Raw genomic sequence first — 16,461 nt, 5'->3', positions numbered from 1 at the left:
GTTAAAGTTCATTGAAAATGTCAATTTTCCTTACACCATGAAGATAAAATGAATTACACTAACACATAGTATTTCATTAATCAAATATTCATGTCAGCATTTCTTGACTGAAACGAGTTTTTAACTGCAATTTCCAACACAAAAATTGCACTTACCTAAATTTTCAGAATGATCTCTACCAACACAGATGAACTTTCAAGCAAATGAATTGTTCTTTGTATGTTCATTTTTCACGTCCATCAGTTGTCATGGAAACCTGTGGTGTTGCTTAGTAACTGTTGTACAAACTTGATCTTGGAGAATCTTGAGTGGACTCCACACCATATGTTGTACTTACACACTTTATTCTTCCTTGATATTCACAAAAATACACTGATGCATCACAGTAGAGAACTTCATTAAAATATACATATATAATATATACACTTGTAGTCATATTAGTAGTATTACAGTTGTACTAGAGGTAAAATTGTCATGACTTTTGTTCGACTCTAACGTTGAGTGTTCCCTGACATGACAGGAGTTTTCGCCGTACGTGGACTTACTGGTTATTGAAATCACACCCCCGACACTTCCGTTGGTCCCATGGTCCATACAAATGATTTTGTTTCAAGTTGGGGGGCAAAGTGCCTTACAGAAACCCAGTATGACATCTCCGCGGTACAAGTTGGGGGCAAAGTGCCTTACAGAAACCCAGTAAAGTTGGGGGGCAAAGTGCCTTACAGAAACCCAGTATGACATCTCCGCGGTACAAGTTGGGGGCAAAGTGCCTTACAGAAACCCAGTATGACATCTCCGCGGTACAAGTTGGGGGGCAAAGTGCCTTACAGAAACCCAGTATGACATCTCCGCGGTACAAGTTGGGGGGCAAAGTGCCTTACAGAAACCCAGTATGACATCTCCGCGGTACAAGTTGGGGGGCAAAGTGCCTTACAGAAACCCAGTATGACATCTCCGCGGTACAAGTTGGGGGGCAAAGTGCCTTACAGAAACCCAGTATGACATCTCCGCGGTACAAGTTGGGGGGCAAAGTGCCTTACAGAAACCCAGTATGACATCTCCGCGGTACAAGTTGGGGGCAAAGTGCCTTACAGAAACCCAGTATGACATCTCCGCGGTACAAGTTGGGGGCAAAGTGCCTTACAGAAACCCAGTATGACATCTCCGCGGTACAAGTTGGGGGGCAAAGTGCCTTACAGAAACCCAGTATGACATCTCCGCGGTACAAGTTGGGGGGCAAAGTGCCTTACAGAAACCCAGTATGACATCTCTGCGGTACAAGTTGGGGGCAAAGTGCCTTACAGAAACCCAGTATGACATCTCTGCGGTACAAGTTGGGGGGCAAAGTGCCTTACAGAAAACCAGTATGACATCTCCGCGGTACCCTTGCTGTACGCTTTGCTGTAAATATGATTTTCCTGCCTGCATCTTGTATATGTAAAACCATCTACAGCTTTTGGTTTGGAAAAAGTAATCTAACAAAGATCTGTTGTTTCAGTCCTTGCAGGACACTCTACCTAGCTGCTCTTCCTGGTGTTGTGATTGGCTGGAAATTTGTCCAATCAGAGTGCAGTATATGCACCTAGTGATTGGTTGGCCATCTTCCAATTGGAAATCACCCATCATGCACCTGGATCGAAGCCAATCAGTTATTGTATGGCTCTCCTCCAATCACAAATCACCTATCATGCACCTGGATCAAAGCCAGTCAGTTATTGATTGGCTCTCCTCCAATCACAAATCTCCAATCATGCACATAGATCAAAGCAAGTCAGTAATTGGTTGGCTCTCCTCCAATCATAAATCACCTATCATGCACATGGATCAAAGCCAGTCAGTAATTGGTTGGCTCTCCTCCAATCAGAAGTTGCCTGGAATGTTCTCTGCACCTGGAGGGAGTTCCAGAAGCATCTGATTGGCTGAGAGATGTTCGAGCAGGCGCGCCACCGGGTCGTACCGGCGCAGCGTGCTGAGGGAGCCAATCAGGAGCAGCTTGTGCTTAGCGCGGGTGATCGCCACGTTCAGCCGGCGCCAGTCCTGGAGGAGCTCACCAAGCTGCGGGAAAGAAATTGAATTCGAGTTTACTTACATCCACAATTAGCTTAACAACATACAAGTACATTGCAGCTACTCTTCCTGTGGTCTTTAACATAACTGCACAAAACTACAGACACAGGAACATAACATATACAGAATATACATGTACATAAATGATAAAGGAAAGATAAGGCTACTTGAGGTCCATATACAATGTGAACAATATCTACATGACTTAACAGTTTAGATATTTACCATTCCAGGTGCTGGACATTCTGTACAAAAAGCACAAGGGAAGTACTATTGAGGAATATGATCATTCTATGATCCTGAATAGTGATTATGCTAAGCATTCACAAATTCGAACCCGGGACCGCTGGGTTCTGGGCCGAAAACCCTGCCGTTTCACCACACGACCCCACATTACTAGGAGAAGAGGAAGAAACCCGACCTGCCCTCCTGAGTTTGTTTGTTTGTTTGTTTGTACGTACCTGCCCTCCTGAGTTTGTTTGTTTGTTTGTTTGTTTGTTTGCTTGTTTGTACGTACCTGCCCTCCTGAGTTGCTCCTGACAAACGACACCAGGATCACACTCTTGTCTCGACCCTGGTACTTATCCACCGTGTTAATCTCCACCCCAGGGTACCCTGTGCTGCTCTCCATCCCGGGGCAGCCTGCACCCTGCAGCAGGTCAGCGAGGACCCGGAGCTGTCTTCTGTAGGGGGCGATGATGCCTATGTCCTCCTGCGGGCACCCGGCCTGGACACGGAGGACAGCTATGTCAGAACTAGCTCACATGTTGAACGATGGTCATTTTGAATTCAGAAAATCTCTATATTCCCTGGATCTGAGACAGTTTGCTGCCATGACCTCCTTCTTTACAGTGCTCAATACTACAGGAAAATATTATCTGTCATCAACTGTTGCAAAATAACTTTTTCTTGCACTCATCAACCTCCTTGCACTCATCAACCTCCTCGCACTCATCAACCTCCTCGCACTCATCAACCTCCTTGCACTCATCAACCTCCTTGCACTCATCAACCTCCTCGCACTCATCAACCTCCTCGCACTCATCAACCTCCTCGCACTCATCAACCTCCTTGCACTCATCAACCTCCTCGCACTCATCAACCTCCTCGCACTCATCAACCTCCTTGCACTCATCAACCTCCTCGCACTCATCAACCTCCTCGCACTCATCAACCTCCTCGCACTCATCAACCTCCTCGCACTCATCAACCTCCTCGCACTCATCAACCTCCTCGCACTCATCAACCTCCTCGCACTCATCAACCTCCTTGCACTCATTATGACTCATATAAAAAGTCTGCTTTATAAAGCCCCGTCCCACCTTCACCAGGGCAGCTGTGAGCGTCCTGACCAGCTGAGCTTCCGTCCGGTTACTCAGACCTCCCTGTTCGCTGGTCTCGACGGCTGGCACCTGGGGAAAACATGGACATGTTAACCAGCTAACCAGCTGTCTTAACCAGCTAACCAGCTATTCTAACCAGCTGTCCTAACCAGCTAAAAATCTGGATTTCCAAAAGGTGCATAGCCGGTATATATATATACATGTCACCAAGGGACCCCAGTTTGCCTTAACAGTCAGGTTCCCACCTTGTCTGTATCCAGGAACCTAACAGGTGCCTCTGGCCTGAGGGCCTCCCGTATCCACAACGACGCCACACCCAGCTCTGACATCACTTCCTCCAGCTGGGTCCAGGCGGGAAGGTCGAGGCGAGCCGTGGCGACCTTGTCGGAGCCGCAGCGAAGCTTCCCATCATACATCAGGGTGTTGCTGAGCTCCATGATGTCAGAGTTCATGCGGTACTGCACGTTCAGCGTGGCCGTCGCGCTCTGAAGGGAACAGGGTTCCTGTTAGAGTCTGTCTGTGTGTCTGTCTGTGTGTCTGTCTGTCTGTGTGCCTGTCTGTTTGTCTGTCCGTGTGTTCAGGAGTAATAAGCAGGTGGCGGCTTTTGAAATTTGGAAAACAAAGTTTTTTGAAAGGTTAACGACGATGTCCCCGTAAGTATGCTGACAGTTTTTACTTGATGATAGGTAAGCTATGATTTATATGATGCCCCTCTAGGTAAGCTGTGTGTTTACCTGATGATGTCTCCCTAGGTATGCTATGTCTTACCTGATGATGCCCTCCTAGGTATGTTATGTCTTACCTGATGATGCCCCCCTAGGTAAGCTATGTCTTACTTGATGATGTCCCATCTTCTTAAACAGACTCTCGTCCATGCCCATCCTGCGGGCCGTACCACTCTGCACGAGGGGTGGCAGCTGCTGGTGGTCTCCGACGAGCACGAACCTTCCCGCGTGGACCAGCGGCCCCAGGCACACGGGCTGGGCGATCTGAGACGCCTCGTCAACAATGCACACGTCAAACTTACGCCGCGAGAACAGGGCGTGTTTGGCGCCCAGGCACGTGGTCGCAACTACAGGCTGTTTTAGGAAGAAAGGAATGATGTTTTAAAATGTACATTTAAGCCATGTAGAATGTGTTTTGCAATCTGCAACATGTGGTGCAATATACCAGTATTCGCTGCCAGCTGCTCCACATTGTTGCAATCAAAGTAAATAAAAACAAAACAAACAACTCTGACCTTGTCCATGTAGAGCTTGTCCAGCTCAGCCACGCTGGTCAGTCCTCGGGCCAGCTGGTCGTCCGTGTGCGGCGCCACCCCGGGGTGGACACGGGACGAGTTGCCCAGCCGCAGGTACTCAATCTGGGGAACATTCCAGGAAACATGTCAGACATTCCAGGAAACATGGAGATAACATGGAGCAGACATGGAGCTAATATGTCAGACATTCCAGGAAAAAGGGAGCTAACATGTCAGACATTCCAGGAAGAAGGGAGCTAACATGTCAGACATTCCAGGAAGAAGGGAGCTAACATGTCAGACATTCCAGGAAAAAGGGAGCTAACATGTCAGACATTCCAGGAAGAAGGGAGCTAACATGTCAGACATTCCAGGAAAAAGGGAGCTAACATGTCAGACATTCCAGGAAACATGGAGCTCACATGTCAGACATTCCAGGAAAAAGGGAGCTAACATGTCAGACATTCCAGGAAGAAGGGAGCTAACATGTCAGACATTCCAGGAAACAGGGAGCTCACATGTCAGACATTCCAGGAAACATGGAGCTAACATGTCAGTCATTCCAGGAAAAAGGGAGCTCACATGTCAGACATTCCAGGAAAAAGGGAGCTAACATGTCAGACATGAAAAAGGCAGATCACATGTCAGACATTCCAGGAAACATGGAGATAACATGGAGCTCACATATCAGATATTCCAGGAAAAAGGGAGCTCACATGTCAGACATTCCAGGAAACATGGCCTGAACTCACCTTGAACTTGCTGAGTTTGAGCAGCACGTTGTCGACGGCTGAGTTTGTGTATGAGGTCAGCAGGACGGAGTTCCCGCAGGCCAGCAGGATGCGGACCAGAGCCACGATGCTCGTAGTCTTCCCCGTGCCGGGCATCCCCACGATCAGCGTGAAGTCTCGCGCCATCAGCACCTTCTTAATCGCCTGCTTCTGGGGCTGGTTCAAACCTGAAACAAACAAACAAATAAATATAAACAACATAACCTGACCAATTTAGGACTTTCATAATGGTTTGCCTCTGGGGCTGGTTAAAACCTGAAACAAACAAACAAAATAAACAACATAACCTAGTACGTTGATGAAGGTTAGACACCCAACATTATATCACAAGCAACTGGATAAAATGTGGAGGTTTCACATGTACAGACCGTCGCTGATGAAAGACAGCGGATGCTGTCTGACACATCTGACTGTTTCCTGCTCCAACAACTACACCCCTCCGGACGAGATGGAATCGAACCCCGCACCTTTGAGTATCCTGCCGATGGCGTCCCTGGCGTCGGGCGGACACATGTCGGACACCCTGGCATGGAAGCGAGGCTCCCGGCGCTCCACGATGAGCTCCCGTAGTCGCTCGGCGCTCGCGGTTTTCCCCATCAGGCGCGCCAGGTTGGCCAGGCTGGTTGCCGTGGAGACGTAACCGTCCTTCTTGTCCAGGGTGAAGACGGTGTCGGGAGGGAACTTTGACAGGTCCCTGGGAGGCAGAGGTACATTATTGCCAACTAGTTCAAAATACTTTGCTTGTTTTCTGCATAATGTGTTTTAATGTTGTTTAGAAACAGAACTTACAGGCAACAGCCTCCTTCTGTTATGTCAATAGTCAATGTGGTTCACATCATGTTGTCTGCACTCAGCCAGCCACATATCAAGTTGTTTCCATTTTTTCTGCAAATTTTGTTTCTTATTCAGTTATTGGGCTTCTAAAATTCATAGTTTTTAATGAAAACCTGGTGAACCTCAGATCTTACTGCAGTTACTGATGAAAGGTGGCAGATGCTACCGGAAACGTCGGCTGTTTCCAAAATCTATCCAGTTGTTGCACTCTGCAGTAACTGTTACGCTGCGTATCTTAATTCCTGCATGGACCTCTAGCCTTCATCGACGTAACTTGTCTATAAACACATCAAATAAAGGAGAAAAAAAGCTACAAATCCCTCAACCACTACATTGATTTCAAACTTGGAATCCCGATCCTAACAAATGTAAAATTCCCACCTGTCGACTCTGACGGACAATGTCTCCTCGGCGAGCTCTGTGAGGAACCCGGAGCACATGGCCACCATGTTCCTGTCCTCCACACTCACCAGGATGTAGTCATCCACGCACAGCCGCAGGGATGTCAGGGTCTGTGAGCTGTGGGGAGGGAGGGAGGGAGGGAATGGGTTTAGGACGAGTACAAACATGTAATCATCCACGCACAGGCGCAGGGATGTCAGGGTCTGTGAGCTGTGGGGAGGGAGGGAGGGAGGGAATTGGTTTAGGACGAGTACAAACATGTAATCATCCACGCACAGCCGCAGGGACGTCAGGGTCTGGGAGCTGAGGGGAGGGAGGGAGGGAGAGAATGGGTTTAGGACAAACATGTAATCATCCACGCACAGGCGCAGGGATGTCAGGGTCTGGGAGCTGTGGGGAGGGAGGGAGGGAGGGAGAGAATGGGTTTAGGACGAGTACAAACATGTAGTCATCCACACACAGCCGCAGAGACGTCAGGGTCTGGGAGCTGAGGGGAGGGAGGGAGGGAGAGAATGGGTTTAGGATGAGTACAAACATGTAGTCATCCACACACAGCCGCAGGGACGTCAGGGTCTGGGAGCTGGGGGGAGGGAGGGAGGGAGGGAATGGGTTTAGGACGAGTACAAACATGTAGTCATCCACACACAGGCACAGAGACTGTGGGGAAGGAGGGAGGGAGAGAATGGGTTTAGGACGAGTACAAACATGTAGTCATCCACACACAGAGACTGGGGAAGGAGGGAGGGAGAGAATGGGTTTAGGACGAGTACAAACATGTAGTCATGTCTGAGGGATGGAGGGAGTGAAACAACAGGTAGGTAGAGGAAAACGCGGTGCAATACATCAGTCGTGTAGTAAGTGCACCACTAGAAAGTACAAGCTGTACATTCTAATGGCACTGCCAGCCGACAGACAGAGAGAACAGGACTGCAGCAGGTGTGTTCTCACCTGGGGTTCAGGTGTTTCCTCCTGAAGGTACAGGTGAAGTCTCCGTCCCGACCTGGCGCACACCTGGTGAGCTGCAGCCCGTGCACGCAGTCTCCGCTCTTCTCCCTGAACAATAGGAAAACTCTTATAAACATATCAATAAATAATGACAAAAACTGCAGTTTTTTTAATTAACCTCTGTTGATTGATCCGTATGAGAAAGAAACAAAGGGCACTAAACTCCCTGTCCCTGGGCAGATTTAGACCACAGGTGTGCTACTCACCTGTCCTGGGCAGGTTTAGACCACAGGTGTGTTACTCACCTGTCCTGGGCAGGTTTAGACCACAGGTGAGCCAGGTGGGACTTGTGTGCGGTCTCCCTGTCCTCCAGCATGACGAGCAGGTACCAGTGGGAGAAGTACTGCAGGTGAGACGTCTTCAGGTGCTCCGTCTCCTGTCTCAGCAGCTCCGCCATGCCGCCTTCCGCGTCTCCCGCCTCAAACGCTCTGCAGACATGCAGGCAGAAGTCAGACATGTAACCACGGCAACCAAATTCAAACTTCTTTTGATGCAACACACCAAGACAATGGACATGTCTGAGTGTATCTGTGAGTATGTTTGTTTGAGTGTATCTGTAACAGTCAGACATGTAAACACGGCAACCAAATACAATCTGTAGGTTTTCTTTTGCTGTGACATCAAGACACTGGACATGTTAAAAATGGCCAGACCACATAGAAACTTGGGATCTCAGACGTTTTGAAGTAAAATATACATTATGTGTAAATTAAAACATTTTGTGAGAAAATGATACGTGTGCAACAAATTAGAACACAAATGACTGACTCTCCTGGTTGTTGGGAACCCATGTGGGTCAATGGTTACCCACAAGGTTCACCTCACGTTGTAGAGCACAGAGTTGGCCAGCTCAGAGCAGTATCTACACCCACATGGGCCCAATTCTAAAAACATGGGTCCATGGTTACCCACCAGGTTAACCTCACCTGTTGTAGAGGGCACAGTTGGCCAGCTGGGAGCAGTATTTACACCCACGTGGGTCGTTGATGACCGGGGGCAGCTGCGCCGGCACCGTGTTGTCCCCCTCCTTCAGCAGGGAGTGTTTCAGCTGGGACGTCAGCCTGAAGGTCATATACACAACAACCCAGGTTAATTCAGCACGAAGGTCACATAAACCCATTTTAGCTAGACAAATCAACTTGGATGGCGGTCTCACACACACAAACATGCACACACATACACACACATACGCACACAAGCATACACGCACAAATACATACACACATACACACCCACTCACACACACACATGCACACACAGGCGCCCCTCCCACCTGTTCCTGAGCATGAGCAGCTCCCTCCTGTCCACGTGGCCGGCGGGAACAGCCTTCATGTTTCCTGTCTTCAGGTACAGCAGCAGGCCCAGCTCAGGGTCAGGGTGCTGCTCCCGGGTCAGCAGCGTGTACAGGATCACCTAGGCAACAGGGTCAGAGGTCAGCAGCATGTACAGGATCACCTAGGCAACAGGGTCAGACGTCAGCAGCCTGTACAGGATCACTTAGGCAACAAGGAAAGGGGTAAGCAGCGTGTACAGAATCACCTAGGCAACAGGGTCAGAGGTCAGCAAGGGTACAGGATCACCTAGGCAACAGGGTCAGATGTCAGCAGCCTGTACAGGATCACCTAGGCAACAGGGTCAGAGGTCAGTAAGGGTACAGGATCACCTAGGCAAAAAGGACTCCTGTGTTCTATAGAGTTGGTCTCACCTGACTCCTGTGTTCTATAGAGTTGGCCTCACCTGACTCCTGTGTTCTATAGAGTTGGTCTCTCCTGACTCCTGTGTTCTATAGAGTTGGTCTCACCTGACTTCTGTGTTCTATAGAGTTGGTCTCACCTGACTCCTGTGTTCTATAGAGTTGGTCTCACCTGACTCCTGTGTTCTATAGAGTTGGCCTCACCTGACTCCTGTGTTCAATAGAGTTGGCCTCACCTGACTCCTGTGTTCTATAGAGTTGGCCTCACCTGACTCCTGTGTTCTATAGAGTTGGCCTCACCTGACTCCTGTGTTCTATAGAGTTGGTCTCACCTGACTCCTGTGTTCTATAGAGTTGGTCTCACCTGACTCCTGTGTTCTATAGAGTTGGTCTCACCTGACTCCTGTGTTCTATAGAGTTGGTCTCACCTGACTCCTGTGTTCAATAGAGTTGGCCTCACCTGACTCCTGTGTTCTATAGAGTTGGCCTCACCTGACTCCTGTGTTCTATAGAGTTGGTCTCACCTGACTCCTGTGTTCAATAGAGTTGGCCTCACCTGACTCCTGTGTTCTATAGAGTTGGTCTCACCTGACTCCTGTGTTCTATAGAGTTGGTCTCACCTGACTCCTGTGTTCAATAGAGTTGGCCTCACCTGACTCCTGTGTTCTATAGAGTTGGCCTCACCTGACTCCTGTGTTCTATAGAGTTGGTCTCACCTGACTCCTGTGTTCTATAGAGTTGGCCTCACCTGACTCCTGTGTTCTATAGAGTTGGCCTCACCTGACTCCTGTGTTCTATAGAGTTGGTCTCACCTGACTCCTGTGTTCTATAGAGTTGGTCTCACCTGACTCCTGTGTTCTATAGAGTTGGCCTCACCTGACTCCTGTGTTCTATAGAGTTGGTCTCACCTGACTCCTGTGTTCTATAGAGTTGGTCTCACCTGACTCCTGTGTTCTATAGAGTTGGCCTCACCTGACTCCTGTGTTCTATAGAGTTGGTCTCACCTGACTCCTGTGTTCTATAGAGTTGGTCTCACCTGACTCCTGTGTTCTATAGAGTTGGTCTCACCTGACTCCTGTGTTCTATAGAGTTGGTCTCACCTGACTCCTGTGTTCAATAGAGTTGGTCTCTCGGCCAGTCTTCAGCTCGAGTGGCAGAGTTCTCCGCAGGGGGTCGTTGCCCTTGCTTCGAGGCTGGATCCGCACTTCTGTGGTCACATCCAGCTTCCCTTTCAGCCCAAACCTGCAGCAAGGCAGCAGGGTATCATTTAGCAGTTTCATGGGTAGCAGGGTCTCACTCAGCAGTTTCCAAAACACCCTCAGGATAGCAAAATCCACACAAAGATTTTGCGCTACCACAGGAATAGGAAGCAGGAATGTTTACTTTTGAAATGCTCAAAACCTGCATCTTTAAACAAAGCTGAAATGAAGTATTGACCCCTGACCTTGGCGCCCACACGTTCTCCTCGATATCCGTGACGGCACTGATGACCACGTTGCTCCGCTCATCGCCACGGTTACGGTACGTGGTTCCCGGCAGCTTGACCTCCATCTCTGCCCCCCGTCCCCTGTAGAAGGTGTCGGCCCAGGTGCGCATCACGGGCAGGTACTCAGCTATCTCCTCCTGCAGCTGTGCCTGGGTCAGACTCAGGCTGAACCTGGGGTAAAGGTCAGGGCAAAGGTCAGACTCAGGCTGAACATGGGGCAAAGGTCAGACTCAGGCTGAACCTGTGGACAAAGGTCAGGGCAAAGGTCAGACTCAGGCTGAACTTGTGGACAAAGGTCAGGGCAAAGGTCAGACTCAGACTGAACCTGGGGCAAAGGTCATACTCAGGCAGAACCTGGGGCAAAGGTTAGATTCAGGCTGAACATGGGGGGTAAAGGTCAAGGCAAAGGTCAAACTCGGGCATTTTATAGGGAAAAGGTTATTGCAAGGTTAGCCTCAGGCTGCAAATGGGGGCAAAGGTTAGGGCAATGCCCTCATTGAGACACCAAGTCTTTAAGTTTGTGCAGATTAAAAAAAAAATTATTTTCTTGCTGCAGGTAAAAATGCATAGAAATATATGTCATGTAAATTTCGGGCCAAAACTTGTGAACCATGCGTCATCAATGGTACTCCCTTACATGTCTCGGAGGTGCCTCTGCTTCTGCAGGGCCTGCTGGGAGATCTGCTTCAGGGAGTCGGCGCTGAACGAGGTAGCTGTGGCTGTCTGGAAGACGTCGTGTAATATGGTACCCAGCAGCATCTGTTTACTGGAGCCGTCTGTGCCCTGGGGTGGGAGGGGGGCACAAGGCAGGCTATTAGCTGTATGTAGCAAGGCATCCATGGGACGCCCTACAGTAGAAAAACAAGGAAATTTGACGTTGTACTTTTGCAGCAGGATATCTCATTCAATGGGTGCATGATGTCAGCCATAAATTTACTTGCTGTGGCTCATTGTAGCGCACATGTCCCTTTAGATAGACAATGACAGATGAACACCTTGAATCTCTCGCTAAGAACGGCTCTGCGCAGACACTTGATCCCATTGGATACTGCTGTGGATGACATCAGGAGGTCAGGGGTCACCACGATGTACCCGCGGTCCCTGTCCACCGTGCAGACGCCGTCGGCGCCGAACTCCGCCAGCACGTGCACGATGTCGCCTGATTGGACGGACAGACCCGCCCAGTTGTCGCGCAGAACACACGTCCGCCCGCTACGGTGCGCCGGGTTGGTTAGCTGCAGGGTCAGCTGGGTCACGTACCCATCATGCACTGCTGCCTCAACCCCCTGAACTCTGAACCTGTTGAACTTGTTACAGATGTCAGCAGTGCCGAGGGTCGGGTCGTCTGCAGAACTGGGAACAACAAGAATAAAACACCTCGATACAGAACTTAATTGTCATGACTGTGCACAAAGTCCAGTTGTTACTGACCGCCTCACAAGGTATAGCCTACAGGTCAGGAGTTTCAATCCTGGACATTGTCGCTCACTCAAACGTGTACGTTACTTTCTAAAAATGACTGTGTGAACTTTCTTTTGTACTTTTTATCTGTGAGTCCTCCCCCTCTACATTGACCTTGTTGAAAAGAGGCTGTGTGGCCGAACAAGCATTTGAAGGAAAATACAGGCATTGACTTGACTTTGCATTCCTCTTTATAGTAAAAAAAATTGACCCCTGCATATTTACTGGAACTTGTGGAAGGTTCAAATGGTACAAACCTGTTTGTTCTCCTGCCACCCTTGAACGGAGACATCTCGCTGAAGCTCCGCGCCAGCTCAGCTCCGCCCCCCGCCAGGTTCTCAAGATCAAAGAAACTGTCGTTCAGATCCTCCCATAATACACTGCTGGGGGTCGTAGGGTCAGCTGTTGCCATAGCAACTGGCTCCTCGCATGCTGCACTGCTGGGACTCGCCTGTCCGATTTCAACCTGCTGCACGGGGGTCGTGGGGTCAGCTGTTTCCATGGCAACTGGTTTGTCTGTCTCCATGGTAACTGACTTTCCTGTCTCCATGGTAACTTGCTTCTCTGTCTCCGGTGTGGTTTTAGCATTTATATCTTTAGACTTGACAGGAGATATAATACTGGTGAAGTCGCTCCCAGCGTTGTGACACTTGACAGTCCCTCCCGTGTCTGTGGTGTTACTGAGGTTTGTTTCCGCTGTCTCTTCCTCTCTCCTCCCAGATGTAGAAACATGGTTCCCGCTGTCTTCTGTGTCAGTTCTGTCCTCAGAGGTCTCACCACCAAAAGGGTGCTCTTCACCTTTGACATTTCGTTCCCTTTTGACCTGGTCATCTTCAGCCTTGACCTGGCTTTGTTGCCCTTGACCCTGAGATGGCTGTTGCCTTTGACCCTGAGCTGTGTATTGACCTTGACCCCGAGATACAAGGTGCTCTTGACCCTGAGTTGTGTTCTGACCTTGACATGGTTGCTGCCCTTGACCCCGGGCAAGGTCTTGACATTGAACTGTGGTCGGACCTTGGCCCTGAGCTGTGTCCTGACCTTGGCCCTGAGCTGTATCCTGATCTTGACCCTGACCTGTATCCTGACCTTGACCCTGACCTGTATCCTGACCTTGACCCAGAGCTGTGTCCTGTCCCTCCAGCCCGGCTGACAGGTTTCTCCTGCATGTGATCCCGCCACCCCTCTGCATGCGCAGCTGGGGGATCAACAGTTACAATTAAATTCAAGAAAGTTCATGTATATGCCGTTCCTAAAGATTAAACACTTTCTCTAACAAGTAACATTTACCCTGCTGCCTAACTCGATATGTTATGACCACAATACAAATCTGGTGCCAAACGGCTACCTGAGCACAGAGAAGGTTAAATCAAGCAGCAGTCCTTACCTGAGTACCAGCTGCGTCAGGTGTTCTATAGCTCCTTACCTGAGTACCAGCTGCGTCAGGTGTTCTACTCCTCTTGCTGACAGGTGAGCTGCCCCGAGCAGGAGACCTCTTCCCTAGCAACGACCCCGTCCATGACAACCACTTCTTCCCTCCCACTGAAGTCTTGTTTGTGTCCTTAAATGACCCTGATGTGTCTTTACCCGACAACTTCCTTCCGTCCTTATCTTCAGAAACATGTTCTGCCCCATCCTCGCAACTTAAAACTGAAACCCTACTAGCCAAATTGTTGGTTGCTAGGGAGCTGTTCTGTTTAGTTCTGGTTGCCAGGGACCTGAAGTTATGTTTTGTTCTGGCTCGTGTCTCTGCTTCTGGTACAATATCCGGAGAGTCACTCTGGACCAGGGTTGCCTTGGTTACAGCATCCTCCTCTACAAGTGAGTCGTGTTCTATCGTATCTGAAGAAGTTCTGTTACCAGCCGAGCCTTCATGTTCACGGTCTGAGTCTGCAGAATGGTTGTCATGGGAACCTTCCCCTGCACAGTTCTGTCCCGCGTTGCTGTGTTTGTTGTTTACTTGTTTGTTTGTTGTCCACTCCCTCCCCTCAGGCTCGATCACCAACGACTTATTCAGCTCCTCAGGAGAACACGACGTCGCCCCTCCCTCACCCGGGACGTTGTCTGGAGACTTACTTGAGACGTCCCCTAAGACGTGGTTACTCCTCTTCCCAGCCGCTCTCCCCAGCTGCTTGGCCACGTTCTCCTTACTCGCCCCCCTCCCGCGCAGGGACAGTTTGGTGGAACGACCTCTAGAACACGCTGGCCTCGCTTTCCTGCCAGCTTTGTGTTTCGGCGTCGCTGTGACGAAATCGGAGCTGTCGTCGGGGAACTCGCCGATAAACTGCGTCCCGGCCGTCTGCGTGTCGGGAATCATGATGACCTCTGACCTTGCCCCGCCGCGTTCAGATGTTCCCGGTGCAGCAGGCGAGGTTAGCTGTGTCTCAGGGACAACAGTGACAGCTTGGACAGCAGGAACAGCTGTGCTGGAACAGCAGGGTGCCTCTAGCTGGACTCCAGGTTGCTTTGCTTTGGCCCGACTGCCAGCTGTTCTCCCTGAGGTAGGCGGGCCTTTAGAACTGCCAGGTCCGGCTAAAAATCAGCAAAATTATATCAAAATGGCGTGAAAGGTCTGTTATCTGTCAAAAATTGTACAGTTGTATAGATTGAATTAGAAATATTATATTTCCTTTTGGATGCTTAACCTTCACAAAGATATAAAAATAGCATCCATCCATCCATCCACTCACTCACTCATTCATCCATCCATCCATTCACCCTTCCTTCCTTCCTTCCTTCCTTCCTTCCTTCCTTCCTTCCTTCCTTCCTTCCTTCCTTCCTTCCTTCCTTCCTTCCTTCCTTCCTTCCTTCCTTCCTTCCTTCCTTCCATCCATCCATCCATCCATCCTCACCTTTCCTAGCAGGCAGTCCCACCTGTGTGAACAGACTGCCCCTCTGCGCTGGGCCCTGTCAAGTGTCAACAGAACAGAATCTTTACAAAATTCAATTTCTTCTGAATTATAATCACAGACTGTGCAGCAAGTTCAGATAAACTGAATTTTCTTAAAGTCCACTTCTTCTGAACTTCTATTTTCAGACTGCAGCAAGTCCAAGTTCAGGTCCAACCTGACGTCTCACGTCTCACCTTGCAGAAGAACTGGTCGATGGCCGTCTGCCCCTTCGACTGACTTCCCTCCTTAGCCTGGGCGAGACAAATAAGGAAACTTATTTGAGAATGACATTTAACATACATGACATTTGGGAAACAAGAAAATACATTGTATTAAGAGGATGGTTGAATAGTTCTAATTGGCCCAAAAAGGTAATCACAATGGACGTGTAATAAGTTGTTTTGATAACAAAATCGACAAGGACTGTTGTTATGATGTGATCTTGCACATGTAACAGGGACGACCATGTAACAGATGGATTGACAACATACCGGGAGACTTCCACCTCCTCAACCCACACAGTTGTAACCTGCCTGACTGGACAGAGGAACCTGGCCGTCTGACATCAAGCCACGACATCTGTGTGAGCATGTCTTACCCTCACCGGGTAACAACAGACGATAAACCGGACAGTGTCTTAGATACATAAGCCTCAGTCCTTGCTTATAGCAGCTGGGCTGTCAGTTATTACTTACTACTATGAGTGAAGTAAGTACGTAGAGATCAGAGTCTGCAAACTTGACTGAGCGCAGGTTCAGATACTCACCGTGCTGCTCTTCCTGCGGAGCCTGCCCATGGTCAAGTTCACTCCCAGTCTTACAGGGCAGCTGAGCAGGATCGCCTGTCGCAAAACAGTTCAAACTGCTCAGAACACACTCGTAACCTGATCTGTGCCCGACATATTCCTCACAAAATCAAACCAACTATGGAACTGTCAGTTATAGATAAATAGTTTACTAGTAAATAAACTCGTGTGAAAACGTAAGTAAAAATAAATGGGACAGAAACTTCCCAAAACAAGTGTTTAGGAAAAGGGCATGTATATTTTGAAGTACCGTACATGTTATCATTCCGACAGGACACTGCAGAAGGGAAAGATGTTTTTTTGCATCAGGATTTTACTGTCAAAAATCATCTCTACAAAAGTACAACGCCCCCCTCCCACAAACTGACAAAGCTTGCTGTATGTCCTAAAATCGTCCGACGATCGTCACCGAAGTGTCCAACTTTCCTTCTCTACAGACGTACAGG

At 49.2% G+C, this 16,461-nt stretch overlaps 1 protein-coding gene across 3 annotated transcripts; it reads right to left on the bottom strand.

Annotated features, from left to right (window-relative positions):
- Positions 1–327: 327 nt before the first annotated feature.
- On the bottom strand, positions 328–16,050 carry LOC136448880 (DNA replication ATP-dependent helicase/nuclease DNA2-like). 3 transcript variants are annotated; one of them, XR_010757934.1, is made up of 23 exons: positions 15,977–16,050; positions 15,405–15,461; positions 15,172–15,226; positions 13,707–14,851; positions 12,580–13,517; positions 11,857–12,214; positions 11,499–11,644; positions 10,820–11,032; positions 10,476–10,617; positions 8,956–9,095; positions 8,609–8,743; positions 7,928–8,110; positions 7,626–7,730; positions 6,657–6,794; positions 5,909–6,135; positions 5,403–5,608; positions 4,651–4,773; positions 4,247–4,489; positions 3,656–3,895; positions 3,390–3,479; positions 2,585–2,794; positions 1,694–2,055; positions 328–1,630 (listed from the first exon to the last, which is right to left on the bottom strand). XR_010757934.1 is itself a non-coding variant. In XM_066448576.1 (22 exons), the coding sequence occupies exons 1-22, from the start codon at positions 16,004–16,006 to the stop codon at positions 1,861–1,863; spliced, it is 5,319 nt and encodes a 1,772-aa protein (XP_066304673.1). In that variant the 5' UTR covers positions 16,007–16,050; the 3' UTR covers positions 328–1,860. The 3 variants fall into 3 exon arrangements, 2 of the variants coding, with proteins under 2 accessions (XP_066304673.1, XP_066304674.1); XM_066448576.1 differs by having other exon boundaries at positions 328–2,055; XM_066448577.1 differs by having other exon boundaries at positions 328–2,055; positions 13,746–14,851.
- Between the last annotated feature and the right edge of the window lie 411 nt (positions 16,051–16,461).

Source organism: Branchiostoma lanceolatum, chromosome 14, assembly GCF_035083965.1.
Source record: "Branchiostoma lanceolatum isolate klBraLanc5 chromosome 14, klBraLanc5.hap2, whole genome shotgun sequence".
Classification (NCBI taxonomy): domain Eukaryota; kingdom Metazoa; phylum Chordata; class Leptocardii; order Amphioxiformes; family Branchiostomatidae; genus Branchiostoma; species Branchiostoma lanceolatum.
This window is presented reverse-complemented; position numbering and strand designations above follow the sequence as displayed.

Bases quoted from the DNA above. Each gene is read 5' to 3' on its own strand.
- LOC136448880 (XM_066448576.1), bottom strand. From the start codon at position 16,006: ATGGGCAGGCTCCGCAGGAAGAGCAGCACG. The intron at 13,518-13,706 runs GTAAGGACTGCT...TTGATCCCCCAG, and splicing joins CTGACGCAGCTGGTACTCAG to CTGCGCATGCAGAGGGGTGG. The intron at 6,136-6,656 runs GTGGGAATTTTA...TCTGCCTCCCAG, and splicing joins TTGTCCGTCAGAGTCGACAG to GGACCTGTCAAAGTTCCCTC.